We start from the raw sequence: 24,758 nt of genomic DNA, 5'->3' as shown, positions 1-24,758 counted from the left end.
ATGGCCTTATGAAGGGCCAAGGCCTTGACTGCATCTGATGGGGAATCTGTGCAAAAAACTTCTGGGGAGGATGCCTCCCGAAAGTGATGGCATAATGCTGAGTGACCACTTCTCGGACCCAGGCATATGTTGTTATTTGATGCCAGTAATCAGTGACCTGAAGAAGTCGACTTCCCACCATGGGGATCCCCCAGGAGGAGGCCCGCCCCATCAGGCCGAGGGTTTGTTGTCCGGTTTTGAAGCTGGGCGTCTTGCCGGTCCAGACTTCCTAGTTTGTTGCCTTGATGTCCTGAGAAAACTAGACGATTTAGAGGAAGACCGAAAAGAAACCTGTCTAGACTTTATAGTAGACGTTGAAGGCAGACCTGCTGACTTAGAAGCCGTAAGGTAAGGTAATAGAATTACTTATTACCTAATCTAACTCTGCTCCAAAAAGTACCTTTCCATAGAAAGGCAAGACTTCCAGAGCCTTGTATCAGCTTTCCAGTATCTTAACCAAAGGGCCCTGCGTGCCACTATTGAAGCTGATGATGCCTTAAAAGCTAAAATTCCAGCATCTACTGCAGCTCCTCCCAGATATGAAGCTGCTTCCTGTATGAGGGAGACATACATCATCTATTCTCTGATAGCATCTGGTAGACATTCTTCCAATGCCCCTATCCATTCTTCAACAGCTTTGGTTACCCAGGCTCTAGCCCAGTGATTCCCAACCTCGGTCCTCAAGGCACACTAACAGTCCTGGGTTTAGTGATATCCATGCTTAAGCACAGATGGTTAAATCAAAATAACTAAGGTACTAATTAAGTCACCTGTGCTCAACTATGGTTATCCTTAAAACCTGGACTGTTAGTGTGCCTTGAGGACCGTGGTTGGGAACCCCTGCTCTAGCCATAGCTGGACGAGTAACAGCTCCAGATGCTGAAAATATTGCTTTAAGGCATACTTCAATTTTTCCGTGGAATCCTTCAGTAAGATACTGACAGAATAGGCAATGTAATAGTGTATTAAAATTTTTAATCCAAAGCAAACATATAAAACCATGTGCAAAAATACAAGAAGCAGCAATAATAGAGATGGACTCCTAACAGATGTAATGGTCTATTATGCAATAATAGACTTTAAGGCATGAGAAACAGGTATCCAGGTGTCCCCAGCAATTGCCTCTTTATTCAGCCCAGATAGGAAAGAACGAGTCCATCCAGAATGTAGGTTCCACTAGAGCACCTCCTCACTGGTGCGTTTCCACACTTCCTGTCAGGAATTATGCTTTGGATTAAAAATTGTAATACACTATTAGAGGCTCCCTTCCCCTTTATTTGTATTTGGGGGAAGTTTGTTTCTCTTTACATCCATTACAGAAATTGAGGAGGAAGGTGCTTCCTCCTCAATTTCTGTAATGGATGTAAAGAGAAACAAACTTCCCCCAAAAGAGGCTCAAAAGTGGGTTGATATCCTTCTCCTGATATTGCACCTGTAGTCTACCTAACCAGTAGACACAACTTCGGGTAGGAGTCCAGCTTGATATACATTTAGAATCCAATAATTTTTTAAAAAGATGTTGCACTATTGTATTTTTTCTTCTTTTTCATATATTCAGAGAAAATTAACTGAAGATTTCTCTCTCCACACACATGAATTTGAACACCAACTACCTTGAAAGGAAAGTAATTAAGCTAGAGCTCAGCTGTTACCTATTGTGTATTTACTTTTGATTTGTTTTTAAAGTGTGGCCAACACTTTTTCACTTTTGGGTCTTCAGAGCTGCTGGTATTTGCACCACTGATTTGTCTATAAAATGTATATTTGTTAACGGTGGCTAGGGGCGGGGTATATATGGAGGACCCGAGGCATCCTGGGAGCTGAAAGCTTTTACTGTTTTGGTGCCTGGATCTCTCCAACCACATTACCCCATGGTATCCCTGTGGACCTTGAAGAAGAAATAAGTTGTTTTTTTTAGTATGATACAACTTGTTAATATTGTATCCTCTTACCATGCAGGCCTCCATTAATGCTGTATGCATCTCATCGGTTTTATGTTCTTGATCAGCTCCTGCTTCCAGCAAAAATCTAACCATCTCTAGATGGCCTATACAATTGAAAGAAAAAAATAAATGTACAGTTTATACCAAATCACACACAAAACTATTATGGTAAGTACAAATAATTGCATTTTTCCCATAATACTCTATGGTAGCCATTGCAATGGGAAGCTTTCCCTTTAAGTTATGTAATGACAGGGTGACTTTTTACCTTCAAATATGTCTTATTCGCACAGCGAATAGGACGCACAAGCACGAAAAGACGCTCGGCACGACTAGAAGCGCTGTTTAACGCGCAAGGAGGCAAGATGTGTTAGGACACATCTGTACATCAAGTTTATGCTTTAAGTGAAATATTGTAAACTTTTAAAAGTTCATTATTTCTTGGTTTCGGTATGTATTAACATGTCGGTAATAGGAACGGGGACAAGGCATGCCAAAATACTAATAACGCAATATAAAAAAAAATTGAGTTTCAGTTTTAAAACATGTTTCAAATTCTAAAGCAGACTCTTAAAATGCTTTAAAATCACATTAGCAGCATGTCGGAATACCGTGTTCAACATAACATTACTCAGTTATTTTTGTTATTATAAATGTCAAAAATGCAACTACATTCCCATTTCAGGAGCAAATACAGGTACGATATATAGGTGGTGAAGTTCAAGATGGCCACAATACCGGCAGCGGAATCCCAACGGTCAAAATTCCTACGAAGTTTAGTGAGTATTCTAACCCTCATCCACCCCTCGGCAGTCTAATCCTAACCTCCCCCTAGTGCATAACGCAAACCCTCACGGTTGCAATTCGTCAGTACTGTAAATTTCGGGATTCTGCTGCCGATGTTGTGACCGTCGGGATGGTCACCGCCGGAATCCTAACTACATCCCGCAAATACAAACCAAAAGGTAAGTTTTGCTGATAACCTATTACTAACCTTTGTAGCAGGCTAACGTAAGTGCACTTTCTTTGAACTCATTTGAATGGGTATTAATGCCTGCTCCATTTTCCAGTAAAATCCTTGCCACCTCAACATGACCAGCGCTAGCAGCTTCCATTAATGGCGTGTGTCCATTTTCATTGTGATCCTCTATGTTGGCACCTTCTTTCAGCAAGACTTTAACCACATCCACAAACCCAGCAGCACAGGCATAGGTGAGGGCAGTGTTTCCTAGAAAGAATATCATGGCAGTCAGGAACAAAAAGGAACATTACAAAAGATTTTTTTTTTTTTGTGGAGACAGACTGTATAAACTTAGGCAAAGTTACCTACCAGTTGAAGATTGAGCATTGACATCAGCAGAATGAATTAAAAGAAGTTTCACAATGTCCACAAATCCACCACTAGCTGCTGCCATTAGAGGTGTGATGTCACCTTTATTTCCTCGATCTTCAACACTTGCATGCATAGCGAGCAAAACCTGTACAATGATCATAGAGTTAGGCATATTTCAGTATAAAAAACAAACATTTTATTTTGTTCCTTTACACAAAAAAATTCAAACCTGCTGGGATGAAAAAATAAAATATAAGAGTTAGGTTTGCAATATTTACATTCTATGGGGGAAATAAAATAGTTTTCTTGTGCCCGATCTCCAGTTTAACGTAAAGGGGCAATATTTAATTGTTTGTGCCAGCGGGTTCCAATTAACGGGTACCTATTACTTAACGTGCATGCAGTGCCCAAATACACAAGGTTAGATCCATATAGCAGCTAAACCCGTGCAAAGTACAGGACACAATGTGTTTGGATGCCCAAATGCTTGACTTTCCACAGATTTCTGCTTTACGTCTGAGGAGGGTACAAGCAGAAATAAAGGGCACCCGCAGCATATGCACTGTTTCGGCACAAACAATTGAAATTCTCCCGTCACTTTATATAGGATCTGCAGGCAGTGCAAAACAATTAAAGAAACATTCGCGAACTAAAACTGTTTTATTTGCAGGATCATGAAGTTTCAGTGTTAGTAGGAGTGATGGGGGCAATATAAGACTTAATTATGTAATTTACTTGTGAACATATCAATGGAAACTACAAATTAAAGAGAAAAAAGAAACAGAAAACCATTGTATTTATTTATTTTTGCTGTTAACGTAGGGAATTCAATTCTCCGCAAAGGATGCAATACGCCTTCCCAGAAAGGCACGTCACATCCATGTGGCTTTGCAATGTTGGCATTACTGTAAATGGCTAATATGTGCACAGCTGGGCTTTCGCCACAATGCCAAGCAGCACATCGCTTGAATGGAATCTGCCCACAGAGTCGACCAACCTTTAGAGAGCATCAAGGTAGACCTAATTATAGCAAATATAGTCAAATATTATAACTTGCTGGAATAAATGTTGATCTTTAAAAAGAGGTACACTAATGGGCGGTATTGGGTATCTTTCCAAAAGGGCAGAGACTTACCCAAGGCAGCAGAAAACGATTAATAGCTATAAGTGCTGCAGCTAAGAAAACTATCTTACAGGAATGGATTAGCACAACTCCCATAACTTTTACATTATACAGAGAAAAACCAAATTAATTTTTAGAATGGATTGGGTAGAAACTATGTTCAAGAGAGAAAGGAAGGCCTCTTCCTTTTTTGAGACCTGGGTGAGTTATAATCCCCACTTTGTCAGTCACAATGCAAACGCAAATTTATAACTGTATGCTTAGGACACAATGGTATGAGACACAGATATTGATGGGAGAATCACCAATTCAATTACCAGAAAGGTGAAATGTACACCTGAAATAAGAGCATGAGCTTGGTTGGTGGGTGGATGCCAGATGGAACCTCATTTCATCATGTTTTTTTTTACTTTTTTAATTTTACAATGTCAAGAGCTAAATAAGTAATAGCAGATGTTATTTTTTTTGCCAGAAATTATTGTTAAACTATTTCCAGCTGTATTATGTACATGTAAATGATTTCCTCGCTTCAATTTAAAATAAAGATATATAAAAAAAAAAAAAATGAAGTCCACTGCCTTAAGTTATTGACATTTCAGAAACACAAATGTGTCATCTAACAGAATTACTGACCTACCGTAGCAACAAATTATTTGAAGTACCTGGTTATTCCAGTAAGCTTTATTAGCCAGCATAATGATGTAAAATCGGCAAAGGTATTTTAATGGTGTTATGATTCAACTCAGAGTCTTGAAAATCATCTACTAGCCCTAAACTGGTAGATACCATACAAGAAGTTACAGAACAGAAGAACACTATCCCAATGCAACTTTGTGATGTAAGTGAACATGATGTAATAAAGCCAGTTAAACAATACAATAAACAAATCTAGGGCTGACATAGTAAGAATCACATTTGGGGAAAGTCCGCAACTATTGCCACTACATGTCGAAGCCGGATAATTGGCTGAGACAGAATCTGTTAAAATTAAAATATGCACAACGCTATTTTGTGAATGGTAACAAGATGCCATTTTGCGAATCCCACAATATCAGTACATACGACGATACTATTATTTAGCATCATGCAATTCCCACGCAATAGAACAGTGTTATAAGTCCTCATTATATAAATACATACATTTACTAAAAACATGTATTATGAACAACCCTGCAAAATACGTACCACGGTGTACTCCACAAATATGTAGTCGCACAACGCTAACTAGAGTCTTTTCTTAATATCCTTATATTTACACACTTACATAGAAAGGTTCCCCAGCATTAATATCCAAGGTTATATTCATTATTAATTATGTAATAAAGCGAGTGTACTTAAGATGCCAGGTTTCGTACATGATAAGCAGACCTTGTTTGGTGCCATTCTCAACCACTGTTTATTTGCAGATTTCCGGTTACAATCGGCAAGGAAATCGCAACATGCGTCTGCAAATTATGGATCATAGAGAGATAGGCATTGAAATGTACTCTGTAAATGTAATGTAATCAGCCAGTTTAGACTTGTTCTTCGGCGGGAAAACTGACACAAAGAAGCTGTTGGAGGCTGAACTATTACAATATAAAGTAACCTATGAACTGCATCGTAACAGAAGTACCAGGAAGAAGAACCAATGGGATTATGCCAATTTGATCTATTGCCTATCTCTGTAAGAGTAGATAAGCAGGCTCTCTGAATCTGTTAGCTATTCATCATTTTCTTGCTATTGATGGAGACTTCACCTTTGATGACGGAAATTTGGATCCAGAGCGCATTTGTGTGTATTCGACTGTACCTAGTGATTGCATAATCTGTTTACGCTAATTGTATTTAGAACACAGCGTGTAACTATCTGCTTTTTGGTGAATATCATCTTTTTGTGCTTTGGAACCACAATCAAAGTCTGGAAAGCAATTATTTCTTGTGCGACTTATAATGCTAAATAGTGACATTTAAAGTGTATAGATAGGTAGGAATTCATATGCTGTTTTGCTGTCAGAGATCAAATCCGCTTACATTTTCTGCAAAGGCTGAAACAAGGCTGCAGGGTATAGCATGCACCATTCAGTTTTTTTATTTGGGTTGAACATGTTCGGTTTTCTTACAGTTTATCATTGTCTACATATTGAATGATTAAAGCCAAACTTTTACTATTTATTAGATCCAATAACAATTTTGTTTCTAAGGTGCTCATAACTATCAGGAGTAGGCGGTCATGTAGTTCACTTACACATATGCTGACAGAATCTGATGGCAAAAATTACATTTGTTTTTAAATAGTAAAGAGTCTTCATATGGAGACCAGTTCTTATTGACCAAATAACCGCCTTCACAGAAACAAATAGAATATACATTTTCCAAGAAATTGATGGACAGAACCAAGATAAAAGGACTAAAATGAACTTGTCTTTTAAATTGAAACACCAATTAAAAAGGACAAAATATTGTCTTCACAATGTCCCTATAACTACTGTAAGCCCCCCTTATGAAAGACATTGGCTATTAAAAACAAATAAATGAACAAACAAATTCTATGTTTTATTCCGGACACATGATTCTGTAATATACCGTGGTGGTTTAATTTCTGGCCATGCTATAGGAAAAATGTGGCAAAAATACAGCTATCCTTTACGCTCCCCGTAGCAAGTCATATGCAGTAAGTTTAAAGGTGGGTTCACACTATAGCGATAAATCTGCAGATGATGGTCGTTCATACACACTGAACGGCCATCTACTTCTGCCGGCGGGTTCAAGCGGATGGGGGATGGGTCGGGGCATGTCCCGCCCCCCTCCCCGCAGCTGCTGCTGTGTGTATACGGGAGGTCTGCAGATATATCTGTCCATCGGTAGTGCAGCACAGCCAATGCAATATGTCTGAATGACGCCGTTCACAGACATATCGTGGGTACACACTGGCAGACGGGCACCAGATATATTTGCCGCTCGATTGATTGGCCAATATATCTGTCAGCGTGTACCCAGCTTTAGGGGATTGTTACCAATTCCTTAACTGTCAGCATGAACACTTTACTGACATCCAGTTACATTTTTGCATGAGTGCAGAATAAATCACGCTCATGCAGATTTAGAGAGGCGGTGAGCTTTGCATTTCACACTAGAAGTCAGCTGGAGCTACATAACATCACCATAACTACCTTACACATTTTAGAACTTGGATTACATTCCAACCATGGTTGTGTCTCCGTGACAATTCTTTGTTAAATGTACAGTTTCGCACAGATCAAAAACATTAATAAAGGTAACCAGCTTCAAATTAAATTCCCACTAGTGTTTGCGCTCTGTTGCACCTGTGGCAAGAAAATTGGATTTAAACTACCAATGGGACAAGGATTGAAATGAATGAACTATCTCTGAATGTAGGTTGCCCCATTATAGTATGGTCTAGATCAGTGGTTCCCAAACTGTGCTCAGGTTGGTGGTTCAGCAGCAAATCAAATTATTTATGGTGAATGTAAATTAAATATGTGGACAAACAGAAGCGCAAACCTGTCCACCACCACATAACTAAACCTAAGAATGACAGGTATTAATAAAATTTATATAGCGCTTTTCTCCCATAGGACTCAAAAGTCGCTTTACAGACATCAGAAAACATGGTACACTGTCCAAGGATTTGGTGTTAAAAAAAATAAATAAATAGAAAACCACACCGAGATACTTAAAATCAATCGAAACCTAGAGAGCACAATACGCATATTGCAGGGTTGGTGCAGACATTTTGGGACTTCCATGGGTTATATATTCCACCCACAAAATAGATCCACATGAAGTACATCCTGCCCATGGAGGATGCACTTCAGTGGATGTATAGCACACCAGTATAGCATAGAGTGGGGTGAAAGTACATTTTACAAAACAGGGATTAGTAAATACAGCAAACAGTGCTGCAGTTCGGGCAGGAGATTTACGGGTGACTGAAACATTTGAAATATGAAATGCACTGAATTAATAGATCCACGTGTTTGTTCATCCTGCCCAAGAATCAACCATCCGAGGCAGCCATCTGGGGCGCACTGCGTAGGTTACATCTGGCAGGGTGTGCAAGTAGCGGAAGTATAACGTCCAGGTGGAGAAAAAAATAAAAAAGAATAAATGGTGACCATGGATGCTCTGCCGATGCTGGGATCAGACCCTTGATCCCAACACTGCTTTCCACAGCAGCAGCCAATGAGAGTCTATCTGACTCTCATTGGCTGCTCTAACAGACAGCGTTGTGTCCTTGCCAGGGGGATGCGCTGTGCTGCAGCCAGCTGTCAGGGATTGGCCACACCACAGCGCCTCCCCAGAGACCCACCTTCTTTTTAAAAGCGAGTCCCCACTCTCAATCCTGGGTAAAATACGCGCTATAGCGCGTATTTGCGAACACTGGGCTATGGGTCAAAACGGTATAACTAAGACGGGAGTTCAATTAAATAGGAAGTTGTATATTGCCGGGAATGGGTGCCCATAGCTATTCAATTGGCCTCGCAACTAGAGGATTTTTGCTCCTACCTTCCTGAGGGGCGAGAAGAAATCTGACTAAACTAGTGCCAGGATGCTAGTCATAAGGCAATCATATTTTCTTATTTACTTTACTTTTTAAAGCAACTATATAAACAAATGGGATGTACCAAAGCAATATATGAAACGGTTGGATTATGATTAACAATAGAAGCACAATTGATTGCAACTAAAGACTGTTAATTGCATGGCTTGTTTAATGATATTCCTTCCAATCTGAGAATCTTCAGAAGATCTTGTCAGGTATAGGTATTTAGTTATGAAGAAATTACCTGCTGAATTTGAATATTTTGTGACTGAAGCCTGAACCCTGCATTCTCAAGAGGTTGCTACCATTTTTGTTTTAATGTGCCTTCATTATATCTGGCATCTTGCTGCCATTCCCCTTGCACAATGACAACTTTGATTCATCTTGCAAGTTCATCCTTGACTAGATCCTAGAGGAAGATCAAAGGTTTTTTTTTACACCTTGAAGCGTGAAGTTCTACCATTTGACATGTAGAGGAGATTGTGACTAGAAATAACAGCTTAATTGTAAATTACCTGAGAGGAACATCTCGTAAAGGCTTAGAGATTGGACATTAGAACTTAAAATACTTAATTATGATCTACCAAAAAGTGCCACCAAAGAATTAATGTGAGACTTGATTCTCTTTAATGCTGATGCCAAACTGGTGTCCAGAAGCACACAGTGTTAACACTTAACTGTCAAGGTATTGCATGGAAGGCTATTGTCTAATCCAGCCTGAATAAACTGAAAATTCTGTAGAATAGTAGCAGAATCAGGACCCAATCAACTATTTGTACACCAGAAAATTTTTATATTTTCCAAATCCTATAATAGGTATATGAAGAATATTGTTTTCAAGCTTAAGAAGTATATCCATTATTTTGTAACTTTTTTTTCTTAAACCATGCATGCTCTAGCATTTTGTCCTCAAAGACCGAGGATTTGGATGTAGAAACTGTCTCTGGTGCAGAATATCTTACTGAAGTGGCAGAGGCCAGTGCTTTTCCAGAAGCATTCCCCATCCCACTGCAAACCTACAGTGGCCTGGTCAAAACAGGAAGTACGAGAGGCGTGCAATATGTTTCTGTATGCACAAATAGTATTCTATAAACAAACAAGGTGAACATTACATTTTTTCGAAGTATTCACCAGGAGTCTATGCAAAGTTGCATGCGGTCAAACCACTTGGTGAAGCAGCTGGACCAGTCCGAAGCAGGTATTCTTCTACATGCTGGATGAAGGTCTCAATTGCAGTTTCCGATGACTTAGAACAACCCCACGCATCGTGTGCTTGATTTGTAGGGTCCATAATGAGTTTCTTAGAAGAATTTCACTTGTTCACTTCCTTCGTTTGCAGTGCTGCTTACAGACTGTTCTGTGCCCTGAAATTTCACAAGAACTTTAGTCAAAGGTTACAGTTCACAACCAGACAGATTGTGTGTATTCTACCTATGCACTTCTAGTGTTCACGCCAGGTCCAGAGGGAGGCAGGGTGCCTGGTGTGAAAACGTGCACCAGCTGGTACGCCAAAATGGCCACTCAAAGGGGACTAGTCCTTACTGTGTGCTCCTTATCGTCACTGCAGGGACCGAGACCAGCACTCATGGAGATGCTGGGCAGCCCCAAAGCTTTCCCTGCGGAGTGAAAAGATGTCATGCGCATGGCATATTTTCACCCAACGGTGACTGTTTCACCGTAATCTCTCCCATCCACGGGACACTGCAACCCGCAGGTGGGGACAATAGCCAGCCGGCTGTTTCAGGAGGGCGCCGCCATAAGGGCAGGGCACATTTTAGTGTTTCATAATTGGGCAGAGCACGTCACTCCGTTAAACTAGCCTAGCTGGAACGCTACACTGCACATCCATAAACTTATTGCACACCCTTCACATACTTCCGGTAATGGGATGAAAAACATACCCACGTTGGAAGTTCCATGGAATAGGAGAGAATCTATTCCCTTTGTTCCGCTTTCCCTGTGATGGGAATAGAATTGATTTTAGTTTTGTTTATGAGGATGTCTGCTTCAAATTTATTTGAAGAATGCTAAACTTTTGTATTACGAGTTGAAAATGTTCCTTGTGTAAGGCCCATTCTCCTCATTGGATTCGATATCGACCCAATGCCTCTAGGAGTGGTTTGATTTAGTTCCCGCGTACCTGTTAAGTCGTACAGAGTATAAGAGTTTGGGTTGCTGTTTAAAGTTTGTGGTCATTGGGACATGTTGAGGGACGAGGCGTTTGGGGAGACATAATCTGTCTCTTGTGGATTTCAGTACAGAATAATTGATGATATTATCATCATCCTTTATCTAGACCAGTGGTTCCAAAACTTTTTTGAACCACTGCCCCTAGAGTATCAGAATTGTGTTTGTGGCACCGCTAATCCAAAAGTCTGTTGTTGAAACTCAGAAAAAATAGAAAGTCCTGTAGTAAAGTGAAGCAAATTGTGCTTACCTCCAACTCATTTAAAGCCTGCACACACAGGCTTGGCCTGCTATTATAGCCTGCATCTTAAGCATGCCATCTGAAGCATGGAGTTCGAACCGGAGCTGAGTTTTAATACCAGCTTTCACTTTTTTCTAGGTAAACGAATGCCATCTTTCGTATCTGATGCCTTTCATTGCAAGAATAGTCTGTTTTGAAAGTTTGTTTTCCAACTGTGAGGCTGCATCTTCCCCCGGACCATTAATTAGCTTGTTGAACAAACTGCTCAAACATTCCCTTCCACTGTACCAGCTGACCTAGCCTCTCCTGCAACAGGGACTCATTCTAAAGCCTGCACACACAGGCTTGGCCTGCCAATATAGCCTGCATGGAGTTAGAACTGGATTTGGACTTTTGACTACTTTCTAACCAAAATTTAAACGATTTCACGAACACACAGGAATGCTGCCAATCCACCTTCATTTACACTCCCCTGAGACTGGGTTTGGCTGCTGTCTCATGCTGCAGCCAAATCGAACTCCACAAACTGGATGCGACACGACCACACACTCGAGCGAAGGAGATGCTGTGGCTTTTTGCAGATCACTCTATCACTTTTTTAATTTCTGATTAAGTTTAACATGGTTTTAACTTAAAATGTGGTCACCATTTATTCTTTTTGGCTGCAGCATGAGACAGCAGCCAAACCCAGTCTCAGGGGAGTGTAAATGAAGGTGGATTGGCAGCATTCCTGTGTGTTCGTGAAATCGTTTAAATTTTGGTTAGAAAGTAGTCAAAAGTCCAAATCCAGTTCTAACTCCATGCAGGCTATATTGGCAGGCCAAGCCTGTGTGTGCAGGCTTTAGAATGAGTCCCTGTTGCAGGAGAGGCTAGGTCAACTGGTACAGTGGAAGGGAATGTTTGAGCAGTTTGTTCAACAAGCTAATTAATGGTCCGGGGGAAGATGCAGCCTCACAGTTGGAAAACAAACTTTCAAAACAGACTATTCTTGCAATGAAAGGCATCAGATACGAAAGATGGCATTCGTTTACCTAGAAAGAAGTGAAAGCTGGTATTAAAACTCAGCTCCGGTTCGAACTCCATGCTTCAGATGGCATGCTTAAGATGCAGGCTATAATAGCAGGCCAAGCCTGTGTGTGCAGGCTTTAAAATGAGTTGGAGGTAAGCACAATTTGCTTCACTTTACTACAGGACTTTCTATTTTTTCTGAGTTTCAACAACAGACTTTTGGATTAGCGGTGCCACAAACACAATTCTGATACTCTAGGGGCAGTGGTTCAAAAAAGTTTTGGAACCACTGGTCTAGATAAAGGATGATGATAATATCATCAATTATTCTGTACTGAAATCCACAAGAGACAGATTATGTCTCCCCAAACGCCTCGTCCCTCAACATGTCCCAATGACCACAAACTTTAAACAGCAACCCAAACTCTTATACTCTGTACGACTTAACAGGTACGCGGGAACTAAATCAAACCACTCCTAGAGGCATTGGGTCGATATCGAATCCAATGAGGAGAATGGGCCTTACACAAGGAACATTTTCAACTCGTAATACAAAAGTTTAGCATTCTTCAAATAAATTTGAAGCAGACATCCTCATAAACAAAACTAAAATCAATTCTATTCCCATCACAGGGAAAGCGGAACAAAGGGAATAGATTCTCTCCTATTCCATGGAACTTCCAACGTGGGTATGTTTTTCATCCCATTACCGGAAGTATGTGAAGGGTGTGCAATAAGTTTATGGATGTGCAGTGTAGCGTTCCAGCTAGGCTAGTTTAACGGAGTGACGTGCTCTGCCCAATTATGAAACACTAAAATGTGCCCTGCCCTTATGGCGGCGCCCTCCTGAAACAGCCGGCTGGCTATTGTCCCCACCTGCGGGTTGCAGTGTCCCGTGGATGGGAGAGATTACGGTGAAACAGTCACCGTTGGGTGAAAATATGCCATGCGCATGACATCTTTTCACTCCGCAGGGAAAGCTTTGGGGCTGCCCAGCATCTCCATGAGTGCTGGTCTCGGTCCCTGCAGTGACGATAAGGAGCACACAGTAAGGACTAGTCCCCTTTGAGTGGCCATTTTGGCGTACCAGCTGGTGCACGTTTTCACACCAGGCACCCTGCCTCCCTCTGGACCTGGCGTGAACACTAGAAGTGCATAGGTAGAATACACACAATCTGTCTGGTTGTGAACTGTAACCTTTGACTAAAGTTCTTGTGAAATTTCAGGGCACAGAACAGTCTGTAAGCAGCACTGCAAACGAAGGAAGTGAACAAGTGAAATTCTTCTAAGAAACTCATTATGGACCCTACAAATCAAGCACACGATGCGTGGGGTTGTTCTAAGTCATCGGAAACTGCAATTGAGACCTTCATCCAGCATGTAGAAGAATACCTGCTTCGGACTGGTCCAGCTGCTTCACCAAGTGGTTTGACCGCATGCAACTTTGCATAGACTCCTGGTGAATACTTCGAAAAAATGTAATGTTCACCTTGTTTGTTTATAGAATACTATTTGTGCATACAGAAACATATTGCACGCCTCTCGTACTTCCTGTTTTGACCAGGCCACTGTAGGTTTGCAGTGGGATGGGGAATGCTTCTGGAAAAGCACTGGCCTCTGCCACTTCAGTAAGATATTCTGCACCAGAGACAGTTTCTACATCCAAATCCTCGGTCTTTGAGGACAAAATGCTAGAGCATGCATGGTTTAAGAAAAAAAAGTTACAAAATAATGGATATACTTCTTAAGCTTGAAAACAATATTCTTCATATACCTATTATAGGATTTGGAAAATATAAAAATTTTCTGGTGTACAAATAGTTGATTGGGTCCTGATTCTGCTACTATTCTACAGAATTTTCAGTTTATTCAGGCTGGATTAGACAATAGCCTTCCATGCAATACCTTGACAGTTAAGTGTTAACACTGTGTGCTTCTGGACACCAGTTTGGCATCAGCATTAAAGAGAATCAAGTCTCACATTAATTCTTTGGTGGCACTTTTTGGTAGATCATAATTAAGTATTTTAAGTTCTAATGTCCAATCTCTAAGCCTTTACGAGATGTTCCTCTCAGGTAATTTACAATTAAGCTGTTATTTCTAGTCACAATCTCCTCTACATGTCAAATGGTAGAACTTCACGCTTCAAGGTGTAAAAAAAAACCTTTGATCTTCCTCTAGGATCTAGTCAAGGATGAACTTGCAAGATGAATCAAAGTTGTCATTGTGCAAGGGGAATGGCAGCAAGATGCCAGATATAATGAAGGCACATTAAAACAAAAATGGTAGCAACCTCTTGAGAATGCAGGGTTCAGGCTTCAGTCACAAAATATTCAAATTCAGCAGGTAATTTCTTCATAACTAAATACCTATACCTGACAAGATCTTCTGAAGATTCTCAGATTGGAAGGAATATCATTAAACAAGCCATGCAATTAACAGTCTTTAGTTGCAATCAATTGTGCTTCTATTGTTAATCATAATCCAACCGTTTCATATATTGCTTTGGTACATCCCATTTGTTTATATAGTTGCTTTAAAAAGTAAAGCAAATAAGAAAATATGATTGCCTTATGACTAGCATCCTGGCACTAGTTTAGTCAGATTTCTTCTTGCCCCTCAGGAAGGTAGGAGCAAAAATCCTCTAGTTGCGAGGCCAATTGAATAGCTATGGGCACCCATTCCCGGCAATATACAACTTCCTATTTAATTGAACTCCCGTCTTAGTTATACCGTTTTGACCCATAGCCCAGTGTTCGCAAATACGCGCTATAGCGCGTATTTTACCCAGGATTGAGAGTGGGGACTCGCTTTTAAAAAGAAGGTGGGTCTCTGGGGAGGCGCTGTGGTGTGGCCAATCCCTGACAGCTGGCTGCAGCACAGCGCATCCCCCTGGGAAGGACACAACGCTGTCTGTTAGAGCAGCCAATGAGAGTCAGATAGACTCTCATTGGCTGCTGCTGTGGAAAGCAGTGTTGGGATCAAGGGTCTGATCCCAGCATCGGCAGAGCATCCATGCCCGGCATTGGGACAGTGTGTTTGTTCCCAGCGCCGGGTAAGCCACCGCGGAGGGTACCTGGTGAAGGGACCGCCTGGTCCCTTCCACCAGCGTCGGCGGGAGAAGCTTGGCTCAAAGCGCAAGCTAAGCGGAGCTCGCTGCCCGGAAGCCAAATAGCGGTGGTTGTTTGGCACTGGCCACGAGATTTTGGCTCCCGGCCCAGCAGGGAATAGACGCCGCTGAGCGGAAAGTTCAGTCCAGCGGTGGAGGGGAGGAGTGAAGACCTCCCGAAGATAAGTGAAATGAAGAAAAGAGCAGCAACACATCCAGCGGCCGCGCAAGAGGTCAGAAGACTGCGTGATCAAGAAGGAAGAGGCGGCGCCGCTGGCCAGGACGGGTTAGCGGCAGAAGAATGAAGCTGATGAACGAAGAGGACTGCTGGGGTGGAAAGAAAAAGAGCTAACGAAGCTCCCCCCCGCAGCCTCTTCCACCGTACGGGTAGGTGGCCTTGGGCCACCGTTATTTAACCCCTCCCTAGACCACCAGGGTTGTCAGGCAATAGGCCCGTGGGATATATTCAGGCAATAGGCCTGTAGGTATATTAGGTGGGCACAAGGTCCGGGGGTACATAGGGGGCATTAGGCCCAATTGAAGGTGTAAGTGACCTGGGCATTAAGCCCAGGTCTCTAAATGGCAAATAGGTGGGCCAATACAGGGGACAATGCATATGGGGTAAACTACTGGTGGCAATGCATAGAGGGTAAACTACTGCATAGGGGGGGGATTAATAGTGGGGGCAATGCAGGGGAGATTACTACTAGGGATAAAGCATAGGGGGACTACTACTTGTGGCAATGCATAGGGGGGCCACTACTTGTGGCAATGCATAGCGGTAAGTACTACTAGGGGCAATGCATAGGGGGACTACTATTAGGGGCAATGCATAGGGGGACTACTACTAGGTGCAATGCATAGGGGGGGGGAACTACTACTAGTGGCAATGCATAGGGGGGTGGGGGGGGGGGAGACTACTACTGGGGGCAATGCATTGAGGGACTGAAGGTGCCCTCACACATAGCGATGTGTTCCCGATCAGCCGATGTACACGATTTCCCCCTGAAATCTCCCCGGGAGCTCCCTGGCAGTCCTGCACACGATTTGGTCTGAAAATACTGCCAATGTGACACACGATCTATCGTGCCTCCTGACTACTCCAGTGCATCCTGACTTGAGAATTTTAGATCTGCCCTACAGAACGGCAGATCTGAAGATGCGATGCGCGACCTGCGGGGACGCACATCGCATCGCGATGGTGAGTGGGGACTCACTATTTCCTCACGATTTTGCACTGGGACCCACATATTTTGTCACTCACAGCGATCACGCATAGCCTCATAGTTCATGCAACACCTCTTAAGCATCATATACATTTTCCCCTATTTCCCCCCATCCACTGAAGCGGATGCGATCCATTTGACTTTTCAACAGTCAAATGGATTTTATATAAAAATTTAAATTAAGTAGACTACAATTATCCCCTTTAGTTTCTTGCCTTATGATTATCCTATTCTACCCCTTTCACTAACACATAATTTGAAACAATGGGCCTAACGTTATGATATGGCAAAACAGTCCTGATATTTCAGTGATTTTGCCACTGAATTTAAAAGGGCAATTTATAAAAAAGCAAAGCCAACTTAGTTTGACCTTTACAAAAAAAAAATTGATATATATTTAAATAGTATGGTCGCCATACTGTAAGAGTAAATAGGCACAGTCACATACTACAGTCAATCAGGCAGCACTCCCTGGATTTGTATGGAAGATAATACTTCACCAGACCGTGGTTTCCAATCATTGAAGAAAGATTAAAATATGAGATATGGTAAGAACTTACCTTTGTTATCTCTATTTCTACGAAGTCCATAAGGTTCCACAGGATACCTTGGGGTATAGGTGATGACGTCAGGCATCGGGCACCATAGAGTTAAGTTTTCAGTCCTCCCAGGATGCACTAGAGTCCCCCTCCTATACCCCGCCTCCCGAGCCAAGGCATCTCAGTTAGTTACCAAGCCATAGGCCGGAGGAGAAGAAGGAAGAGAGAAGAAAGATATGGACACACACAAAAATCACATTCTCACCAGAGGGAGACGGAAAAACCGGTGACCAGAGTAAAGCCCATCTGCAGCACAGGTGCGACAGGGCCGGAGACCTGTGGAACCCTATGGACTTCGAAGAAATAGAGATAACAAGGGTAAGTTCTTACCATATCTCATATTTTCTACTTCAGGGTCCATAGGGTATCCACAGGATACCTTGGGGATGTACCAAAGCAGTATCCTTTAAGGGTGGGGATGCTCCTGTGCTGAAAGGAGAATCCGCCGCCAGAAGGAAGCATCCTGAGAGGCGAAGGTGTCAAACCTGTAATACCTCACGAAGGTATGGACAGAGGACCACGTAGCAGCCTTGCAGATTTGGACTGCAGAGGCACCACGTCGAGCTGCCCACGAAGGACCCACAGACCTAGTGGAATGAGCCTTCACAGAAGGAGGAACCGGCAGACCTTCATGAAGATAAGCTTCAGAAAAAGCCATACGGATCCAGGCTGCCAAAGTTTACTTTGAAGCAGGCCAACCCTTTTTACGGAAGCCATAGGAGGACAAACAAGGCGTCCGACTTCCTAAACGAAGAAGTGCGGACAACATAAGTCCTTAAGGCCCGCACAACATCCAAAGTGGCCTCACCCACTGAGAGGCCAGGTGAGTTAAAGGCCGGAACAACTATTTCCTCGTTAACATGAAACTGGGAAACAACTTTGGGAAGAAATTCAGGACAAGTGCATAGCACTGCCCTGTTCCCACGAAAAATCAAGAAAGGGGGTCTACAAGAAAGAGCCCCTAATTCAGAAACGCGTCTGGCCGAAGCTATGGCCAGAAGGAAAACAGTCTTAGCTGTTAGCCATTTAAGATCCACTGAGCCCAGTGGCTCAAACGGCGGTCCCTGGAGAGCCCTCAGGACCACAGCCAAATCCCAAGGCGCCACAGGTGGAACAAAGGGTGGCTGAATGCGTAGAACACTTTGCATAAAGGTGCGCACATCCGGGATTGTAGCAATCCTACGATGGAACCAGACAGACAGGGCCGAAACCTGCACCTTCAAAGAAGCAAGGCGAAGCCCATGGACTAGACCCGCTTGCAGGAAGGCGAGAATCCGAGACAGACGAAACTCCCGCGGTGCATAACCTCTCGGCCAACACCACTGGAAGAACGTATGCCACACGCGAAGGTATATTCTAGCGGAAGACGGCTTCCGAGCTCTGAGCATGGTACGCACTACAGAGCTGGAAAACCCCCTGGACCTCAACATGGCCGTCTCAACAGCCATGCCGTCAAAGACAGCCGAGTCAGGTCCGGGTGAAGACAAGGACCCTGTGACAGAAGGTCCGGACGTAGCAGCAACCGCAGAGGACTGTCCACAGACAGACCCTGAAGGTCTGTGAACCAGTGCCGTCTGGGCCATGCGGGAGCTATCAACAGGAGCGTCCCTCCTTCCTGTTTGAATTTCCGGATTACCCGAGGAAGAAGGGAAACCGGCGGAAAGAGATAAGCAAACCGGAACGTCCACCGGACGGACAGAGCATCCACCAGAGACGCCTCTTCGTCTCTTGTGCGAGACCCGTACACCGGCAACTTGTTGTTGTGCCGGGACGCCATGAGGTCGATCTCTGAAAGACCCCACCTGTCCACCAGCAGTTGAAAAACGTCCGGGTGCAGGGACCATTCTCCCGGATGAACGTCCTGGCGACTGAGAAAGTCCGCCTCCCAGTTTAGCACTCCCGGGATGAAGACAGCTGATATGGCCGGAAGATTGCGCTCCGCCCATACCAGGATCCGAGACACCTCTACGAGAGCTGCCCGACTTCGGGTTCCTCCTTGCCGGTTTATGTAGGCCACGGTGGTAGCGTTGTCCGACTGGACCTGCACTGGGTGACCTTGGAGAACCCGACGTGCCTGCTGGAGAGCGTTGAACACCGCTCAGAGTTCCAAGATGTTTATGGGAAACTCTGCTTCTGCCGGAGTCCACCTGCCCTGGAACAAGTGTGGACCCGAAACTGCTCCCCAGCCCCGAAGACTGGCGTCCGTCGTCAACAGGACCCAATTCGCCACCCAGAACGGCGACCCTTGTTGAGATGGGTCGTCTGCAACCACCAGGCAAGGGACAGGCGAACCTCCGGAGTGAGCACTATCGTCTGGGATTTTAGAGACTGAGGCAGTCCATTTCACTTGGACAGGATCAGGTGCTGCAGAGGTCTGGAGTGAAACTGTGCATATTCCACCATGTCGAATACCGACACCATGGAGCCCAGTAACCTCATCGCCGAGTGTAGAGACACCCGGCGGCTGTGCAGACAACTGCACACCCTCGACTGTAAGGCAGAGATCTTTTCCCCCGTCACAAAGATCCTTTGCTGTCCCGAGACCAATAAGGCACCGAGGTGCAGAATCCGCTGAGACGGGACCAGGGTGGACTTCTGCCAGTTTATTAACCAGCCGTGCCGTTGCAGTAGCGCAATGGTCAGGTCCAAGTGGCGCAGAAGGAGCTCCGGAGATCCTGCCACTAATAGAAGGTCGTCCAAGTATGGCAACATGCGGACCCCCTGCAGCCGCAGGGAAGCCGCCATAACCGCCATCACCTTGGTGAAAACACGTGGTGCTGTCGCCAGCCCAAAAGGTAACGCCCGGAACTGAAAGTGGTCGCTGCGGATTGCAAACCGAAGGAACTCTTGATGGCGCAAAATAATAGGGACATGCAGGTAAGCGTCCTGTATGTCCAATGACACCATGTAGTCCCCAGGTTCCAGCGCCAGAATGATGGACCGTAGGGTCTCCATCCGTGAAACTTCGGCTCCCGCAAAGATTTGCTGAGAGCTTTGAGGTTGAGAATCGGACGAAACGACCCATTGGGTTTCTGCACCAAAAAGAGATTGGACTAGAAACCCTGGCCCTTCTGGAAGAATGGAACAGGCACTATAACTCCAGCCTGGAGCATAGTGTGCAAAACTTTCCGCAGCTCCGTGGCTTTGTTCTGGTCTGATGGTAGACCCGTGGTGAAGAATCGAGCCGGAGGTCTGTGCCGGAAGGAGAGGGCGTACCCGTGTGAGACCACCTCGAGAACCCAAGTGTCTGTTGTGGTGACCGACCAACACCGGGCAAACTGCAGCAAGCGGCCTCCCACTTTGGGATCCCCCAAAGGGAGGCCCGGACTGTCAGGCCGCAGGCTTGTCATCTGGCTTAGGGGCCGGACGTCTGGTACTCCAGGCCTGCTTCTGGGGCTTGGCCGATTTCTTGGGGCCAGCCTGTCGGGGAAAGGACTGTGACTTAGGCCTACCCTGGGCCCTATAAGACCGAAAGGACGGAGTACCTGAACGAGAAGGAACAGCAGCCGACGGGAGACATGCCGATTTAGCTGCCGCCAGCGTGGCTACAATTTTGTCCAGGTCCGGACCGAAGAGAACTTCTCCGTTAAAAGGCAACGCCTCCAAACCCTTTTTGGAATCAGCGTCCGCCTTCCAGGATCGCAACCACAAGGTGCGACGAGCAGCCACAGCTGTCGAAGAAATTAGAGACGCCAGGGTACTAGGTACTAATATCCAAGGCAGCTTCGTTGATATAATTGGCCGAATCCCGGAGATTGCCGATCAACTCCGTCTGCTCAGCCGAACAGTCGGAATCGAAGGACGCCTCCAACGTATCAGCCCAGCGCTCCATGGCTCGGGCAACCCAGCAAATGGCCATAGCCGGCCGCACAGCCCCAACCCCCCCCCCCCCCCCCGCAAGAGAATAGACGGACTTCAGGCAGATCTCCACCTTGCGGTCCGTAGTATCCTTAAGGGAGGACATGGATGGCATGGGTAATGTGGCACTACGGACAAGGCGTGTCACATGAGAATCCACCTGTGGAGGGGATTCCCACTTGGAAAAATAATTGCCCGCAAACGGATACGCCACTGCTAAACGCCTTTGAGGCTGATATCGTTTGCCTGGCTGTTTCCACGCTTCCTCTAGGTGGTCAACTAATTGCCCCGAAAGAGGAAACACTGTGGTATCTCCTTTAACATCTTTGAAAAAGGCGTATTTGGACTTTGATACCGGAGGCTCCTCATCCTCAATAACTAAAGCAGTACGGACTACACGAATAAGGCCAGGTATATACACCTTAGACTTAGCGTCCGACTCTTTAGGGCGGGAAGTTTCCTGGTCAGAAAGATCCAGAATCTCCCCATCATCGGACGTCCCGTCGTCATCCTCATAAGGAGCAGACAGAGACGCCACCGGCCACTTGTGAGGCCGCATCACAGACTCCCCTTGTAACACTTCTGACAACTGCTGTACAGAGCTCATTAACGAATTAACCCACTCAGGCTCATGAGAGACCTGAGGAGGGGAAATAGGGAGACTGTGGGGTACCATCAATTGTCTTGGGAAAACCTGCATGGGTGACGACACCACCGACTGCTGGGACAAACCCATCTGAGTGAGGGCAGGCTGCGGAGCTAACTGGCCCACGAGGGTTGTAAGCGCTTTGGCAAAACAAGCCCAGGGCGGCTCCTGTACCAGAGCCGTGACTGTAATCGGTTGCGTCAACGAATAACACAGTCGACATAGTCCTTCCGCACTGCCGTCCCCCTCCGCTATAGGTACCTTGCATGTAGTACATAACAGCTGGAGAGGAAAATCACTTTCAGACATAATGGTAAGTATGTGACCCCTCTCACTGATACTCGTTAGTATAGTGTGAGACCACCCTGCAAGCACCGCAAGGGCTTTAGCAGAAAGAACAGGGACAGTTAAATGTTGACAGATAGAAAATGAAAGTACAGGCAGCAGACGCTAGCATAGGTCACATACCATGCAAAGAAATCAATTCCTTCACTATCAGCGCTGATCCTCAACTACACAGACTCAGAGCCTGGTAGGACACAGCGCTGCATACACAGACCTTATCCAACGGAGGAGAGGTATGCAGGGGGACCCAGACCACGATGCCACCGTTCTTCAGCGTCCAGCAGCGCTCACCATGCTACTTCCAAAGATGGCCATCGAGGAGCAGAGAGGAGGCCGGCCTGGGGGAGGAGCGCTGACACAGGACCAGTCAGCGTGTGCAGAGAGGGCTGTGTGCAGCGGGGGAGGCGCTGGCTGTGAGACAGGGAAGGCTCACTCCCCTGGCATGTATTTAACCCCTGGGACGCCGCAGCGCTACCGCGGTCCTGCTGTCCCAGGGGGGTAGTGGAAGCGCAGGTTAGAACCTGGCACCACGCTGCAGCCAGTCCCCAGGGAGCCCCCTGCCTGGGCACTCTGGACCATGTGTTTCAGCGGGGACCCACCGCGGGACCCCGCTGCTTACCTTTGTCCCCCTTGATTCCGGCCATGGTCCTAAACATCTGGGGTCATCGCTAGCTGTGACCCCAGATGTCTACCAGCATCCCCAGATCAGTACCGGCGTTCTGGTACCGGCGGGGGTGTAGAGAAGACAGCATGGACGTCAGGACTGACTGTCCATGCTGTACTTCCAGATGTGCAGCCACAGCTGCTTGAAGAAAACTTCAGGGGCTCTTCTTAGCCCCCACTCCAACAGGTGCATCCGACTCCGGCCGGGCACCAAACTAAACTGAGATGCCTTGGCTCGGGGGCGGGGTATAGGAGGGGGACCCTAGTGCATCCTGGGAGGACTGAAAACTTAACTCTATGGTGCCCGATGCCTGATGTCATCACCTATACCCCAAGGTATCCTGTGATACCCTATGGACCCTGAAGTAGAAATAAAGGCAGTCTGAAATGTTGGAAACCACGGTGTGGTGACTTATATCCTTATATATAAATATATAAAACCCACAGCGGTTGGAAGTCGTAACCAAAGTCACCTATGCTGAGAGACAGACTGGAGTTTGAGAGACCCCGGCATCTTCCAGACCTACGTGAATAGTGAATACCGACTGAAGTCACCGTCCGGCAGGATCAATTTCTTTAGAGAAACCAGCATAAAGGAGTACCTATCCATTGATGTGACCAGATGCAGATGCCCTTGAATGTAATAAATTATATATATAATCTTGAATACTTAGATGAATACAAGATTGGCCTCGTACCAACTTTTTAAATAGGTGCTGGGAAGCTATAATAAGCACGAGTGTAGTGCTTACACTAATTGGTGTGTTTATTCCCACTAAGTGGATACTTAATACATACTTTCTTGCATGAGCGCACGTACATTATAAATTTGACACTATTTTGCATTGTATATTTCCCTTCTTGTCTCCATATTGTGAGAATTTGCCATGAAGATTCCCTGAAAACATCTGCAGGGTGCATTGGAATATAAAGGACTGAAGTGGAACTTATTTTAACAAAAATCTGTCAGGGACCAATATTCCATCTGCAAACTGGACACTTGCACTGAAAGCACTATTCTTCACTATTTTGTTTTAATATTTTATAGATGGTCTTTTCAATAGATCATTATTTGTAAGTACATAGCAGCCACCTTAAACATATAGAGTGAGTGCATTCACATTTAAATATTTGTTGAAATATACACTATTTATATATATAATTCAATGACTTTTTTGTGCACAAATGTTTTAGTTTTTTTGCACCACTTACACCATTTATTGCGCTGACCCCTGAGGTTGGCACCGGAGTGAGTTCTTCTTTCTACAGCACTGGAGTGCCGAAGGTCATTTGTGGAAATAAACATTATATATATATATATATATATATATATATATATATATATATATATATATATATATATATACACACACACACACACACACACACTAAAGTGTCAAAAGGTGGCTTGACTGTGAGGTCTTGGAAATGCCCAGACCTGCATCAGTTGTAATCGGACATCTCATGTGTACCAGGAATACCTCATGGAAGGCATTACCACCCACCGTGGACAGAGACGTGAAAGGGGTATAATTGGACCATGGATGCCTGCCAAAATGTGACGTGGTCCGTAAATTCAAAAATGTGTGGCGCTACTGACAAGGGAAAATATCCATATAGATCTTAAATATTAAAATTGTTAAATCAGTTGATCAATAAAAGTAATTACATACAAAGGAAAAAACACATACATAGGTACGCATTATCAGGACATATATAAAATATATCATTACAAAATGTTCACATAGCAACACATTGTACAATAAAGTATCTAGAAAATACATAACATTGCACTGAGGGATCACAAGAATACAGGGAAAGTAGTTAGACGCTCAATTTTGATTCCCAGTATTCAGACCATCTAAGCCAGAGGACTGGAGGGAGGAGGAGGA

The 24,758-nt window shown here is 44.5% G+C and overlaps 1 protein-coding gene across 2 annotated transcripts in view; it reads right to left on the bottom strand.

Annotated features, from left to right (window-relative positions):
• ANKHD1 (ankyrin repeat and KH domain containing 1) overlaps window positions 1-24,758 on the bottom strand; it is a 396,742-nt gene that overhangs the window by 253,701 nt on the left and 118,283 nt on the right. For both annotated transcript variants that reach the window (XM_088451243.1, XM_088451245.1), the window contains exons 5-7: window positions 3,313-3,460; window positions 2,977-3,210; window positions 1,992-2,086 (exon numbers count right to left, since the gene is read on the bottom strand). In XM_088451243.1, coding sequence (XP_088307369.1) covers window positions 1,992-2,086; window positions 2,977-3,210; window positions 3,313-3,460 — 477 coding nt within the window. The remainder of the gene's footprint in view (window positions 1-1,991; window positions 2,087-2,976; window positions 3,211-3,312; window positions 3,461-24,758) is intronic.

The sequence above is a fragment of the Taudactylus pleione genome, unplaced genomic scaffold, assembly GCF_031769625.1.
Source record: "Taudactylus pleione unplaced genomic scaffold, aTauple2 ptg000025l, whole genome shotgun sequence".
NCBI lineage: Eukaryota > Metazoa > Chordata > Amphibia > Anura > Myobatrachidae > Taudactylus > Taudactylus pleione.
Note: the sequence above shows the minus strand (reverse complement) of the source record. Positions and strands in the feature narration are given on the sequence as shown.